At 39.2% G+C, this 15,727-nt stretch overlaps 1 protein-coding gene across 3 annotated transcripts in view; it reads left to right on the top strand.

Moving 5' to 3' along the window:
- Nucleotides 1-7,576: 7,576 nt before the first annotated feature.
- Nucleotides 7,577-15,727, top strand: part of LZTS2 (leucine zipper tumor suppressor 2) — a 64,180-nt gene continuing 56,029 nt past the window's right edge. The window contains exon 1 of one of the 3 annotated variants that reach the window (XM_025164582.2): nucleotides 7,577-7,729. In XM_025164582.2, coding sequence (XP_025020350.2) covers nucleotides 7,719-7,729 — 11 coding nt within the window. In that variant the 5' untranslated portion in view covers nucleotides 7,577-7,718. Of the gene's footprint in view, nucleotides 7,814-15,727 lie in introns of all 3 variants that reach the window. The other 2 variants (XM_088131813.1, XM_088131812.1) reach the window with 2 other exon arrangements.

Here is a 15,727-nt window from a genome sequence, read left to right as displayed (position 1 = left end):
CTCTTTGACAATGATGGAGATAATTCAACCAGGAGCTCCTATTGACCTTAGCCTGTTTCGGGCATGCCTCTCCCCTCCAGTCACTAGGCACTGCCCTAGATGGCCATTTTGGCCTGAGCTGCTGGAATGACAGATATCTATTTCCCGCAGATGCATCTGCCAGTGTAATGCTTGAGTGAGCATGATGTGATCTTTCTGCTGCTTCTGCCAAGAAAAGATTTCACGTACTTTCTCCTGGATTTATTAGTTGTAATGGACAAGCCATTTTTGCCTATACTCCATGGGCTACTTCTGGGTGTATCAGCTATGGCCAATTGCTACCAACCCTGCCATTCCCTTGCAGCACTACTGATCTGGGATATATGGGAGTTGGACTGAAATTGACAACAGCAATGCCTATTTCCCCTTTTCAGCTGAGTGACCGGTCACAAGTGCAGCTGAGAAAGTGGACTGAATCAAGTGTTGCCTATGATGACCACTCACTGCTAACACAGACATGCCCTTGCAGCCATCATACTTTGTCTCCTCCCATTTCACCTGATGCCCCTCTGCTGTGTGTGCAACCAATCAGCGGGGCTGTCCTAAAATTACGGTGACATAGTCCTTTATATAATGTTATAGTGAGACAGCAACAATCAACACATTCTGTCTCAGGGCCGATATGTTTTTTCGGAAGATAAATTTTATGATTATACTATGGTGAAACTATCATTAGATTGCATTATTATCTGTTTAATCAGAAAACCTGTGCCATTTAATAAACCCTTTTCACATAAGCAAATATTTATCTTGTGTAAGGGAAGTTCAAAAATGGTGCAAAGTATTTAAGAAGTGAGTGTTCTTTAACAAAAAGACCATGTTTGGTTTCATGGTGGAAGAGTTAAAAAGCCAGAACTTTAACTGCAAGGCTGCCCTGAAACCCAGTACAAGGTCTCCATAGCTTAGCTTTAGCAGCTTGAGGGAGAGAAGGAAGGCTAGGGATGTGGGGATTGGTGGGAGACACTGACAATGGGAAGCTGGCCTGCCTTGCCCCTAACCTTGTGAGGCCTCAGTGTTGAAAACTGCAAAATGAAAGTTGTGTGATTTGAGCTATATCATTGAGCTGGAAGAAAATTGGATCATCCGCTCAACACTATGACATGGGATCGCTTGCAGGTGGCACCAGTCTAAGAGTCTCACCAAAAGCCCAGAGGAAAGTCCCCTCAGAACATCTCCACTTGATAGTTTTTTAATATTACTCACTTGTTCTGGGGGAAATTCAGAAATCCTGCAAGTTGTCAAAACTGAAGTATGGGATGAAACAACATCTTACCACTGAATCACTGAGAAAAAACAGTTCTTCTTACATTGAATTTATTACTACTCTTGCAGTTAGGTTTAACATGCTTATATTGTAGGTGTATGGGGCCACTTTTAGTAATATTCATATTAGATTACAATAAAATTGTAAGTCTCCATTCAATCCAATTACGGTACCACAATTTTCTGACCAATGCACATAGTGCTAAATTAAAGACTGCAAGATTATAAATATGTTATATATAAGTACAGCTGTAATCTTTCTGGTTCAAATCATGCTAATTTTTAATTTTTTCCCTTATCTGCAGTGTCCATTGAGTGATTGTAGACCAGCAATAATATTTCCCTGTGTCAGCTTGTAATTCCCAAATCAGAGTTTTTGGTCTCTTTTTAAGTTGTTTTTCAAGTATGTGCACTATTTGATTTTATATAAGTCACACAAAAGTTCATTTTGTAGCTTAAGTGCTCCCAAAGTAAAAACCTCTGCTGACTCATGGATTCTTTGTTCAGTTGCTACACTAGCTAAAAGCACTACGCTCTGTCTTCAACACAATCAACTCTGGAGTTGAACCAAATGTTTTCCTGCTGTTTTCTCTTACTAATGATGTGTAGTGTCAGTTGATCACAGCCTCAATTATGCATTCTGCTTTGACAATTGTATGTTCTATCTGGACATTTGGGAAGAACCTATTTTAACATCAGTTGTGCCTGAAATTTTTGCAGAATAGTATCAACAGAAAATGGTTGTGCAGATGTTTTTGCTGTTGGCAATTTTGTAAACCTGGTCTTGATATATTAGAGAACTATTTCATTTACTTGATTTTACTGTGCTCCTCTCCTTTTAAATCTTAATAAACCAGAACAGACTGACTTCCATGAAACCCCCAACTACAGTATTCTCTTTCCTGGGGAAAACTTGCTGAATGCTTTCATTTTTGCAAAGCAGAAGTGTATCTTTACCCCTTTGGGCTGGGAGAGTGTTAAAAATTCTTTAAATAAGTCAAACATCTGTTCTTCATGATTTTTTAAAAAATAAAATTCCTGGCAAATTAAAAAAAAAGTATTGTGGAACATTTCAAAATAAAAAAAATGATTAAGATCTTTCAGTTGTACAAGACTGCTGTGGGGGCAATGGAAGCATCTTTTCTTTTTGCATAGAGTTCCTTGAAACTTCAACTGAAATTTTGTAAAGTAGCTTTTATCCATATGTTCCTTGAGCAGATAACCTTTGGAGTATGTTCTCCAATTTCAAACTTGTGTGGTTTTTATTATCACACAATGATCATAATCTCCAACATGAAAACTATACTTTGGCAATTTTCCAAGGCATTCTATATACAACTAAATAACAGTTGAGAAACCAAATATACTGACATTCCTTGATAACATCTAATTGGAGTTATTAGTGGCATGGCTTACTTGCAGCATTTACTATGATCAGATGAGAAAACTTAATTATGCTGATGATATCTCCTTGATATACACATCAAGGACACACTTCTTTGAAGACAAGCTAGTGCACCAATGCATGTTGCTTCTACATTCTCACCAAGCATATTCTACAGTCATAGTTTACCACTGGGCAATAGTCATGGTCCTTCTCTTTGGATTTCATCTGCAAGTGACCTTTTGCATGTTATTCTATCATCACCCACCACCATAATATAAACAAGCACAGGTTGTTTCCTTCAGCTTGGAGGATAAATCTTGCTCTCTGCCCTGCCCCTGTCCCTTTTGAGGTCTCTCTTGAGATGTACACAATTGTTTCTGGAATACAGTAAATATCATAGGATTCAAAAAGAACTGTGTTAGGAATGGCTGTATGCACACTGTGACATCACAAACAATGAAAATTTGGAAAATTATGAAAGTAATATCTGGACATTGTGAGGGTTGTATATTCCAGACCATCTAATTTTGTATATATTAATAAGGTTATTTTAGGAAGCTTAGAAGCACATATTGGTAAGGAACTTCCAAGCAGTTTTTTTTTCAAAAAATATCCTGTAGAGAGTGGTAACAGAATGCTACTCTTGAAATTGGGAAATAATTGTTTCTTCTCACAAACTGTACTCACAAAGTCACAACCATGCTAAAATCCACACTACAGATCTATTATCTGGAAGATGTATTTCATTTTCTTCCCTCTCATGTGCAAAAGTTCCTTTCAGTGAAAAGACAGTTGGATTAAACTGTGCTATAGACACAGGATACTAAGGGCAAAATAATATGTTACAAAAGAAACACAAGATACCCTGGCCTGTGATTGTTGGGTAACATAAAGGGGGCTGTATGTATGGATTTTTAGGGGAGAATTGGTGAGAGGAGGAAGATGCTGACCTTTTGCCCATGGTAAGTTTTCTTTTCTTTGAAGAAGGCTCTAATGCTGGGAAAGGTGGAAGGAAAGAGGACAACCAGCAGCAAGGTGAATGGACTCCGTTACAGTATTGATGGGGGCACCATTGGTAGAGCTGAAGGACCAGGTTAGGGACAGATCATCACGGAGAAAATCTATGTGGTCACTAAGAGTCAACAACGACGTGATGGCACATAATCAATTGATCAGTTTTCTTTCCTGGCAATTTTGTCCTCCTCCCAATGATCTTCAAACTAACTGGCTCTCAGCAGAAATGCCCCTGGTAGCAATAAAGCACATGGCTAAGGTTAGATCCCCTTAATCAAGTATTTTTCAGACATGTTGCATTACAATCCCCAGTATCCTCAGTCAGGCTGGTGGCTGGGAAGATGGGAGCAGTAGATCAACCTGTTTGGAATGGCAGAGATCAAGAATTTGTGCCCAGTTTCAGAATTGAGATCATGGTACCTTTCACATTAAAATCACATTCCCAGTCCTGTTCTCCAGAGATGTTTTCTTCATATAGGATTAGCATTCCAGTAGCAGAGGGAAAAAAGCCTATTTTTGCATAAACAATTTAAAGGCAAATTCTCCTTCAGGGATATTGCAAATCAAATACTAGTGATCTGCTAATACATTATAATTTACGTTTCACTTACCCCCTACATTAGACAATACTAGGCTAAATAGAATATTGGCCTGACTTCATAGCTCTTGTCATGTGATAAGAAATTATATACAATGAAATTGGGGCGGAGTATAGAGGATATCTGATCTTGACCACTGTGAGCACAAAGGCTACAAGCAGTTGTGTTTTAGGAACAATGTCTACAAACACAAAAGTCTTTGCATACAGCTTAGGACTCCTGGAAAGAGATTGTCTCTAATCATAGGACCTGAGCTGAGAAAGCACATGTGATCCTCCTTTCTTTTCAAATGTTTGTTGAACATATGGCTACTATGAATGGCAGATTTTAATGCAATTTTCACTAACTTGGTGCCCTCCAGGTCTGCAGATAAATCCTATAAATTCCTAGCCCTAATTCTCATGCTTGTTGGAATTCTCCTTGATTCGCCAGGATATAAGAAGGAGGGGAGGTGAAGCACAGTCAGGCTTGCAAGATTCTCTTACTATAGCTTGTCTCAATAAAGTATAGTTCTAGTCTTCCTGTGGTGTCTGTTTCTTAATCTTGCCTATCTTGAAGAGCTTGGGGTCACATGAGGTGATAGGAACCTGTGAATAAGAGACCTAGTACTCTTCTTCCACCAGAAGCTAATCTGTTGACAGTTTAATAATCATATAGAAAACAAAATGAATGTTTTGTACCACCTCTTAAGTTGCCCTGCTATTGATCCTTGTTGTGATCTTGCTGTTAATCCTCCTCTAGTTCTGTTACAGAGATTTCTTTTAAGAGAGGTCTATCGTTGTTTCACTAGAACAGTGAACATGTGATAATGAAAAGTCTGTGAGATTCTACTACCATCATCACCACAGTCACTGCTGAAGCACCATAAATAGTGTATATAGCAGGGCTTATATTGGAAGAAGAAGGAAAATATCATTTTAACATTGGCTTCACTAACACAAAGTTAGGTGGCTTCAGCTACAGGCTGGATATGAGATGTCAAACTGATGGTTATTGAGTAATTATATGAGAAAAAAAATCAGACAGCAAAAAGATAGATGATTATAGCAAGTACTTTGTGCATATGTATGCACTGCTGGGGAAAACTGAGATATTTGAAAGAATAAGCCTCTTTAAATGGGTGGATGCTACTGTGTTTTTTAATACGATTAGTTAATTGGAGCCTGATGCTAAAAAAAAAAAACTCAGCTGTGCCAGTGAAACAGGAAGAGGTTGTCCATGTGTTGTTCACACACATACACACACACCCCATGACTCTAGTGCAGCCTGTGGGATTGTCTGATCCCTGTGCTTTTGCACAAACAGGCAAAACAAGCCAGGCTCTCAGCCCCACCTCTCACAGAAGAGGCTGAGAACTTGCTCCCACTTTGGTGGGAAATTATGTTTTCTGTAATTTTGTGTTTCCATGTATTTGGAATAAGTGTGCATTTGTTTTTGTAAAAGGTGAAAAAAGACATTATTCAGTGGAAGTATGTGCTCCTCAAAAGGAATCTAATGGAGTGGAAAAACAGGCTTCTGCTCACTCCCCCAGCAAAGGAAGTTAACTCCTGTTTTGCAAGCAACACAGGAAACTCACTTGCCTTGAGATGCCTGCATAGCTAATGACAAAAAAAAAATAAAAAATCATGCTCGGTGACAGATCTTATATAATCATTCCACTGGAAATAATGGTTAACTAACAATGCATCATCTTACAGCCATGCGTCTCACTCAAGGAATTTAAATAAATTCAGGGACTCTCTTGTGTTTCTCCTGTTTTCAGAGTATTGTGTTTGCTTCCTTGTTTCTGCACATATTTTGCCAGATGTCCCTTTTTTCCTAGTTTCCAGAGATAGCAGTCTTCTGCAGTGTCCCCCCCCCACTTTATTATTACATGCATAGAAAACGTCTCACAGAAGTATACTTAATATATCTGAATAAATAAACTCTGCTCTATAACTCGGGAGATAGTAAATGTGTTAATGTTATGGTGCCAGAGATCTCTTCATTGTTTTCTTTCCCTTCTAGCTCATCATTTAATTGTTAACAAGTCTCCTTTTTCAAAATGCTGTAGTTTAGCAGAACTTCAAATAATCTCCAGGGCTCAATAATATCCCCTGAATCCTTTTTCCCCCCTTTCAGATGCTGATGTGGGGCAGGAATCCTATCCTATTTTGCTGGTTAAGTTGGGAGCTGAGCCACAATTTGCATAAGATAATCAGTGTAAGCATCAGCTGATTACTTTGAAAGAAAGGAAGTACAGGATTAAAACAGGTAATTTATTATAATAATACAACCTATATAAATATATCAGTAAATCCTGTCAAGATCTCTAACCCCTGAAAAAGATGAACAGCCTCTTGTATACAATGAGTTCAATATATATTTATTAGAATTGTTAGGTGTGTTGTTACATTAAGGATTTTAATTTGTGTCATGCGTTGTATACTTCATGTTTTACTATGATTTCCTATAACTGAATGAAGCATGTTGTAGAATTTTTGTCACCAGTGGTTTAACATTTGGTAGTTCAAGGATAGTGCTTTAATTTGTTGTTTTTTAAAATATGTATGAAACTTACAGGAATGAAATCGCAAGGACCATCTTGGTTCATTATTAAAGCAAGCAGTGAGCCAACTTTTGAATGTTCCTAACTATTCAGAGTCAGTCTGGATATTAAGAGAGAAAGAAGATAACATTGAACAGGGACCAAACATCAATAGTTTTTAAAGTTTAAGATGGCATGCAGAAAGTTTTAGGGAAACAACCTGATTAATTTTTCAGAAAGCTCTTAATGAGTAAGGGTACTTCTGAAGAGATTTGGAAACCTGACAAGTCATATCCTATTTTTCCCCGTGTAATTTTCTTTTGACACTGCAGTGTCAAAAGAAATGCAATCTCTATATGTGTGCATGTGCACAGAATCACCTGTAATGTAGTATTTTACACTTTGAAAATAAATAATACGTAAAATACAGCATACATAAAAGTTTACACCAGGATACATTTGCTCACTTTTAAGACGCTGTAAGACCTTTACTTTGGCTGAAGCATAACAAGCGCCCCCTGAAAAGTGCTGCTTCGTCTTATTTTAGTTCGTCCTCTTTATGTAGGCCATTTCCCCACTCAGGACTTCCAGCGCCTTCTCACGTCCCTAAATGGGTCCTCTTTCCCCTGCCCACTTTGGATCATCCGAGGCCAGCCGCCGGCTGTCGAGAGCTCCCCAGCCCGGCCCCTTTCCTCTGCCCGTTCGCTCGACTGGCTGCCTATCTGGGGAGGCTTTAGGGGGTGGCAGCCGGGCGGAGCCAGAACCTGAGGAGAGGAGTGCATGGAGAGAAGTTGGGGTGGCAGTCGAATGGGGTGGGCGACAGGAGCCCGCCGCTGGCGTCGGCCGTCCTAGCGCTCATCTCCGCGAGGGTGAGCGAGCAGCTGCCTGAATGCGCGGAAGGTGGGTCTCAAAGCGAAGAAAAGGGTGGTGGTTGCTCGTTTAGAGGCAGGAACGTCGGTGGTATCTGTGAGAGAGAAAGAGAGTGTAAGAGTGTTTTTGTATTCGTGGGGAAACTGGGTTCGGACCTATAAAGTACGTTAGCCAGTCACGTTCTAGCCTAGCATGTTAAAGGAACTCCACCGCTGTGGCTTAGTATGTGGTGTGAACTAAGAACCCTGCCTTGAATAAGTTGTGATTCCTTCAAGTGCGTTGTGTGAATGCAGCCAAAGGGTATTTACAACAAAAGTAGGAAACCAAGTGGAGAAGCCATATGTTTTGAACGTGTGGAGATGTGCATTTTAAATATAAAATATACTGAGGTGGGAACTGATACACCTTTTCAGTTTCACATTTGTGTTTAGCTAGGTTAGTTCTACTGTTCTTTGTTTATCTTGTATTTCAGAACTGTGTTTGTTGAACATCCTGGAATGAGGGTGGAATTGTGTATAGTACAGCAAATAAATACTAAATAAGTGGAGAAATGGCTCACATTTAGGGACTGAGCTTCTGTAGGGCAGTGTCCCCCAATCTGGTGTCTTCCAGATGTGTTAAGCCACAACTCCCAAGAGTTGGAGTTCAAGCACATCTGGAAGAGGCCAGGTTAGGGAAGGCTGACGTAGAGGATGTGAGGTATCACGTACTGTAGGGGAAAGGCTGTGTTGCAGGAGTTGTGGATCTGGGGGAGATACATAGCTTGCAATGCATAATGGGCCTTATGGGGTTGTTAGAGATTCAGAAAAAGACTGAAAGACCAGGCAGGATGAGATGTGAGGAAGGACAGTGGCTATAGAAGCAGGGAAATGGTTGATATATTGGGTCTGTGGGAGGGAATCTGAAGGGACATTTATTCATGTCCATTCAGAAAAAGTCCTGACTGAGATTGTCTGAACCTGAGATTACTGTCACTGTAAGGATTGGCTGCCAGATGAAGAAAATATTTGGTGTTATGGTGGTGCCTTCTCTTCCCCATCTACGGATTCCTCTAGCACAAGTTTTCTGTGAAGCTTCTTTTGAGTACATACAGTTCTCTGCTTCCCCTGACAACCTTTCCTTTTCCTTTCAAAATAGTTTTTCTTCCCCATCTCACAGCCACTTAGGAAAAACTGGCTGCCTTGAAATCAGATACAGGGCAACACTCCTGATCAAAAGAATGTCTAGATTTTTTTCCTCCTCCTATTGTCCCATAATATATCTATTCATGCTTTTTTCATTTTGTCTTACCAACATTTCTGGTTAGTCTTAGACTGTTATCTGGATTAGCAACAGGCATACTGTATAAGGCATCTCTGTTTTGGCCACACTGTCAACACTTTCTGGATATCAGCTTTCAGCCAAGGATGCAGAGCAGTTAAACAGTCAAAAATGTACTTGAGAATAAGATTTTTTTTTCCTTGGGTTTGAGAGCAGAGGTTGTAGTTCGAACCAGATGATTCTCATCTGTAAAATGGAAGTAGACTCTTCATGATTATTTCTAGTTCTATACATGTTTATTCATCAGTAAGTTTTCCTAATTGAACAGGCTTTATTTTATCCCAAATAAATATGTATAGGACTGCAATGTTAAAATAGAGAAGAGAGTTTTATTGGTTGTATGTATGCCTTCTGAGTCCCCTAAGTCCTGCTGTGCTGCCTCATTGTGGTAGGGTGGGGTGGAGTGGGGGCTTCCTGGGAAAGATGAACGAAGAGCATCAGAAGTGCATGCTAAGAGTATGTAATCCCAGCAGAGTCACCCTAGGTGTGAAGGTCATCTCAACTCCCTAGCTAAAGCAAGCAGGCACCTATATTAGACAGCAGCAATATATGAAAATGCTGGAGGCAAATTATCACTTTAGCGATAGCAGCAAAGGCATCATTTCATATTGTGCTGGAGAAGGCAATAATCTGCTCCTGTATTTTACCAAGCAGGCCATATGGGTAGGCAATATAATGTGCCTGACGATATAGTGCTGGATGATAGTCCCTCAGATTGGATGGCACTCAACCTGTTACTGAGGAAGAGCAGAGGATCTTTCAGAGTACTAATGATGTTTATGATGTCGCAAGATAAAAGCTTGTGGGAAGTATAGTTGCTGATGTTGCCATGCAGGAAAAGAATCCAAAGCTGCAAAGACAGAATTACAGTAGGAACACGGAATGTAAGAAGCATGAACGTGGGAAAACTCAACATAGTGAAAGATAAAATGAATCGATTACTCATTGACATCTTAGGCGTCACCACATTGAAATGGTCTGGAATTGGATACTTTCAGTCAGAAGATTATACTGGTTACTACCCAGGACATGAAAAACAAAGAAGGAATTGCATTCATAATCAGGAAGGATATAGCAAGGACAGTACTTGGTACACTGCAATCAGTGACTAAATAATATCAGATAGACTCTGTGGACAACTCTGTAATATGACAGTCATCCAAGTTTATGCTCCAACCAATGATGCAGAAGAAGAGAAGTTTTATGAGTTTTTATGGTCAAATTCAATCTGAAATTGACAGAACAGGCAAGCAAGATGTGCTGTTTGTGGTTGGACATTGGAATGATAAAATTGAAAATATAAAGGAAGAAAATGCAGCAGGAGAACATCATCAATTTCTGCCAACTGTACTGTACTGCTACTGTATATTATTGGCACAAATAGATGGAAGAGCCCAGTTATAACAGCAAAAATATAGCCAGGGAATGACTATGGAAGAGATAATAAATTGCTCATGTGCAAGTTCCACATCCAGCTAAAGCGAAAGAAGAAAGCCAACTAGTTTTGATGATATGAATGTGAGCATATACCCATCATTTTCAAGAAGAATATCAGGAATTATTTTGAAGTCCTGAACCTCATTGATAGGGAACCAGATGAACAGTGCAATGAAATGAAATACATTATTTAGGATATATGTGAAAAGAGACTGTCAAAGAGTAAGAAACAGAAGAAAGGAAACTGGATATGTGAGCAAATGGCAAAAATTGCCAAAAAGAAAAGAGAAAACCAAGAAAGACAAAGATCTCAGAAAGGAACAAAGAATTTCAGAGAGCAATTAGAAGAGATAAGAAGCAGTATTACAATGACATCTGTAAAGACACTGAAGATAGAAACAGACATGGAAAAACAAGAAAAACCTTTCAAAAGATCTCCAGGAGATTCCAACTTCAAATTGGTTTGTTAAAGGATGCCAATGGACAGATAGTAGTTGTTTGAAAGAAGATCAAACAAAGATGAAAGGCATATACTGATATTCTGTGCAATAGAGAAGTCAATGTCCAGCATAAGTTAGAAGACATTCCCTACTTACGAAAACCTCTAGTAATAGAAAATGAAGTTAGATCAGCATTCTAGTCAATATCAAGTTTGGGAGGCTAAAGGAATTCATGGAATATCTAGACATATATAAATATGATAAACAACAGAAGAAGAATCAGTAAGCATCTTAACCAAACTATACCAACAAATCTGGAGAACAACACTGTGGCCAACAGATTGGAAGAGGTCAGTCTACATACCAATACCAAAGAAAAAATGGCTGTGCACACTTTGCAAACAGCGTGTGCAAACTATCAGACAATATCTTTAATTTCACATTCTAGCAAAATAATGCTTAGGTTTATCCAATGAGGAATAAAGCCCTACATGGAAAGAGAGATGCCAGATGTTCAAGCTGGTTTAGAAGACGCTGAAGCATTATTGCTGATGCATGCTGGATAATTGAAAAAGCTAAAGAATACCAAAAAGAAGTCCATATGTGTTTCATTGATTATAGAAAGGCCTTTGATTGGGTCAAGCATATCAAGCTGTGGAATGTGTTTAAGAAAATGAGAATCCCATAGCATCTCACTGTCTTCATGCGAAGGTCATGGTAGGGAAGCCATGATCAGGACAGAACCTAGACTGCCTCCATGTTGGCAAAGGAATGAAACCAGGCTATATACTCTTCCCTTATTTATTCAACTAATATGTTGAATATATATCCAGAGATGCTGGATTGGAAGAAGATGAGTGTGGTTTTAAAACTGGAGGAAAGAACATCAATAGCATGTGATATGTTGATAACACTAGCTGAAAATGCAAGTTATCTGCAAGCTCTAGTAATGAAAGTCAATGAGCACAGTAAAAAAATGAGACTAAGTTTAAATATAAAGAAGACCAAACTAATAACAAGTAGAGCTAATAGCCTTAGAGTTGACAGTGAAGGTACTGAAGGTGTGGATAGTTTTGCCTTTTGGAATTGACTGTCGACAATAAAGGAACCTCCAGTCAAAAAATATGCTGTAGATTAACACTTGGTCTGAAGATCTCAGAAAAGAGAGTCAGATGCTGTGATGTGTCACTACCTGCAAAGATGAGAAATGGGCAGGCAATAGTTTTCCTGTGATATTCTATGGAAACAAAAGTTGGAGTTTGAAAATGCAGTATAGAAAGAGTATTGATGCTTTGGAAATTTGTTGTGGGAGAAGACTCCTGGGAATATCACGAACAGCCAAGAAAACAAACAAATGGATCATCAAACAAATCAACAACAAATCAAGAGTTTTCAACAAATCAACAAATCAAGAGTTCTCACTTGAGGCACTAATAACCAGGTTCAAATGATCATATCATGGACACGTTATGCAAAGACATAACTCCCTGGAGAAGGTTCTAATGATGGGAAAGGTGGAAGGAAAGAGAAGAGGACAACCTGCCGCAAGGTGGATGGACTTAAAGTGGCAATGAGTGTGCCATTGGAAGACCTGAAGTACAAAGCTGGGAGCAGATTATTCTAGAGGAAATTTATTTATGTAATTGTTAAGAGCTGACATTGACTTGAATGGCACATAATCAATTATAATCAGTGCTTCATAAGAATTAAGAAGAAACTCTTAAATTAAGAGCAGTGTACTATATTAATGCACAAATTAAGGAAAAAACTCTTCAGCAAATTCCTCATGAGGAGCGAACATGTTTACATTTGTTCTCTTCTTTTTGAAAAAAACTTTACTTTTCCAGCTTACAGCTGATGGCAAAATTCAAAGTACTTGAAAAAGTAATTTTTAAAATGGTGTTTCTTCTGTCCAGATTTTTGGAAGTGAGGGTATTTGTGTCTCTTTTTGTTCTTCCAAACCTGGTTTTATATGCTCCAAAAGCCTGTGAGAAAGAAATTGGCAAGATGGCATTTTTATTGGACACATTCTTGTTAACAAATATACCGTGTGCAGCATTTCAGAGGATTGTAATGCTTCTCTTCAGAGCTTGTAACTGAAACTGCCTAGAAGCCAGTGGCAGATTCCAGGCTAACAGCAGCTGCTCGGTGGGTAGTTCCTTGGGTACTAAGTAAGGACTTGGTTTCTGCCTTGTATTTGGAGTACGGTGGGATATTTCTGTAATATGATACATAGACTTCTAAGGCTGTAGGAGTTTAGGGGTGGGAAAGAGAGGAGAGAATAGTAGGGGCTTCTAAGCTGTGTATGATTTGCTGATTAGCTGAAGAGAGAATAAACTCCTGGGCTTTCCCTTGGCAAAAATCCAGGACCTTTTCTGTATTGTGTGCCGTGTACAATTTCTCATACTTCTGTCTGCTAGGCCAGGGAATGCTGGCTGGGGAATTCTGGGAGTTGAAGCCCACACATCTTAAAGTTGCGGAGGTTGAGAAACTCTGTGCTAGGCTATCCTAAGTTGTGGGGCCCCCATTTATGGATTTCTGTGGGCTTTATGTTATGCCTTGAAACTGGTGTAGGTAACAAGAAGCGAATTGCATGCAAACAGGGGAAGGAGGTAATGTGTACTGCTCATGGAACTTGCGCACTCACAAACCCAGTTGTCAGCATGGAAGAAATGTGAAGGAACAGGCATCCTTCCCCTGCTGTACTCTGATTAGCTGCAGAAGAAGGTTTGCTTATGACCCTGGCTAGAGGGGTTCTATTTTGTTTTTTGAAGGGGAAGTTGAAATGCCAGTGTGGAGGAGAGCAGGAGGCGTCATCTTGAAACAAGTAGTTTTTACTCTGATAAAATGTGTCCTCTATCATTTACCTGCAAGGACAAGTTTCTTTGGTGGTTGTCCTTTAGTTCAGATTGCATTTGTTTTCTACATCTCCCTGCCTGCCTACTTGCCAAGCATGTGGCATGAGATGCAGAGTGTAGTAGTGGCGATGGAACTCAATTTTCTAGGCACAATTTGAATTTTAATGTTGCCTAGAGGGAAGGAGTCTTAGATATGTTTCAGAAGAGAAAACAAATTCCATTAGGCTGCTGTTAAAATTAATTGCTTATGCTTTTAACTTGGGTGCCTAAACTAGCTTTCCAGGTAGAGAATTCTACTGTGCAGCAGCCAGATTTAGAGTGCAGGTAATTCTAAAGTGGAAGAATGATAGTGATGGAAAGCAGAGGAAAAAACCCCTATTTAATAAATAAAAACTATTTTGATATCTCTAAATTGTGCTGGTAGAAGGAGGAGGAAACTTAAGGATCTTGATGAATTTTAAGAAGGAATTATTTATATTTTGCTTATGTATCCTATGATGCTCCTTAGCTTTCATTTGGCAACTGGATAGGGAATGTAGAGTGATATGGAATTGGTAGCTTATTATGAAAACCTCCTAAGACCTTGCTTGCAATTTAGGCTTATCACAGGATCCACAAGCAAAAGACTTGCACTGATGTTTTGCTGGAGTTTCTAAGTTTCATTTTTTCCCCTGCTGTTTTAGGAGAAAGTCAGAAACAGGGTGCATAGCTCACTTTCAAGATCTGAGACAAATAAGGGACACGCAGAGAAAGCTCTCTCAGATATCTCTGAGCAAAGTTTACTAGGTTGTATTCATTGGATTTCTGAACATGGGCTTTGTGTTCCAGATGAACTGAATTGTCTTGATGGTTCTGATCTTTTTTTAACTTAAAACAGCTCTCTCTTTTGGCTGAAAGGTAAGCCTTTGTTCATTAGGAACTCTTTACAATTAGACCAAAGCACAGCAGATTTGACTGACAGAAGAATGCAATTTAAAAAATATATTAAAAAAACCCACATTTTGAAAAACAGCCATCCTTCCTCCCTCTTGATTTTTTTTCTGTCCTTCATATTCCTTATATTTGTATTTGCTGAAAGGCAGATGGTTGGCCTGGAGAGGGATCTGGGGGTGATTCGTGTTTTATAGTCTGTGGATAATCGTGTGTGTTGTTTTTTATATAAATTGTTTTTTATATAAAACAGGCTCCTCCAAGCTATTGTTCAGCAAATGCATGGAATATTACAGCAGTCATCCCCAGAAAGAAACATCAGAACAAAAAAGGGGGAGGAGCTTATAGCCATGCTGGATGGAAATAATGGGAGTTGTACTTCAGCAGTTTTCCAGAGCACTGACTTGACAGAGGCTTCATTTAGGCAATTGCCAGAAATATACTTGCAAACACTCCCCTTAAAAACAATGCATTTAATAACCTGGAAGGTGCTTCAGTTTGGTGTTACATTTGGGATGATTAGCAATTTGCTAAATAAAAGCTGGCCATCCTTCTTATCTGTGTGCTGACCTATGTCATGAAACAGGTAATCTTTTTGAACAAGTGAATGGTATATCCTGTTCTTGCTTGCTACCTTACCCAATCCTAAAGCCATTTTCTTTCATTTTAGCCTCTGGCTGCCAAAATGGAGGATTTACACTGCCTACTTAATTTTGTATGACACTTCTTTCTTTGTGGCAAGGAAAAGAAAAAAATCTGGGACAGTTGCTTTGACTTTCCATGGGGAGTGAATTATGTAGTTACAACAAGGCTTGCTCTGTGTGAAAGTCATAGAATGGCTGAGAAAAAGTACCCATCAACCATACAACCTTCTAGTCGTCTATTTCAAGGCAGTTTGCAGCTGTGATGGTAACTGCAGGGAAATGAATGTCAGGCTATTTCAGAGCTTTTTACATACTGACAGCCTTGGGACTGTCTTTGCGGTTTGTTATTGCCTTGTGTAGTAATATTATAATTTACTCCTGCTTGTGTTGTGCTTCTGT

This window comes from Python bivittatus, unplaced genomic scaffold, assembly GCF_059951505.1.
Source record: "Python bivittatus isolate LINGU-HERP-01145 unplaced genomic scaffold, Pbiv_v1 ctg000980_np1212, whole genome shotgun sequence".
Lineage (NCBI taxonomy): Eukaryota > Metazoa > Chordata > Lepidosauria > Squamata > Pythonidae > Python > Python bivittatus.
The sequence above is the reverse complement of the archived record's forward strand: the minus strand, read 5'-3'. Positions and strand labels throughout refer to the sequence as shown.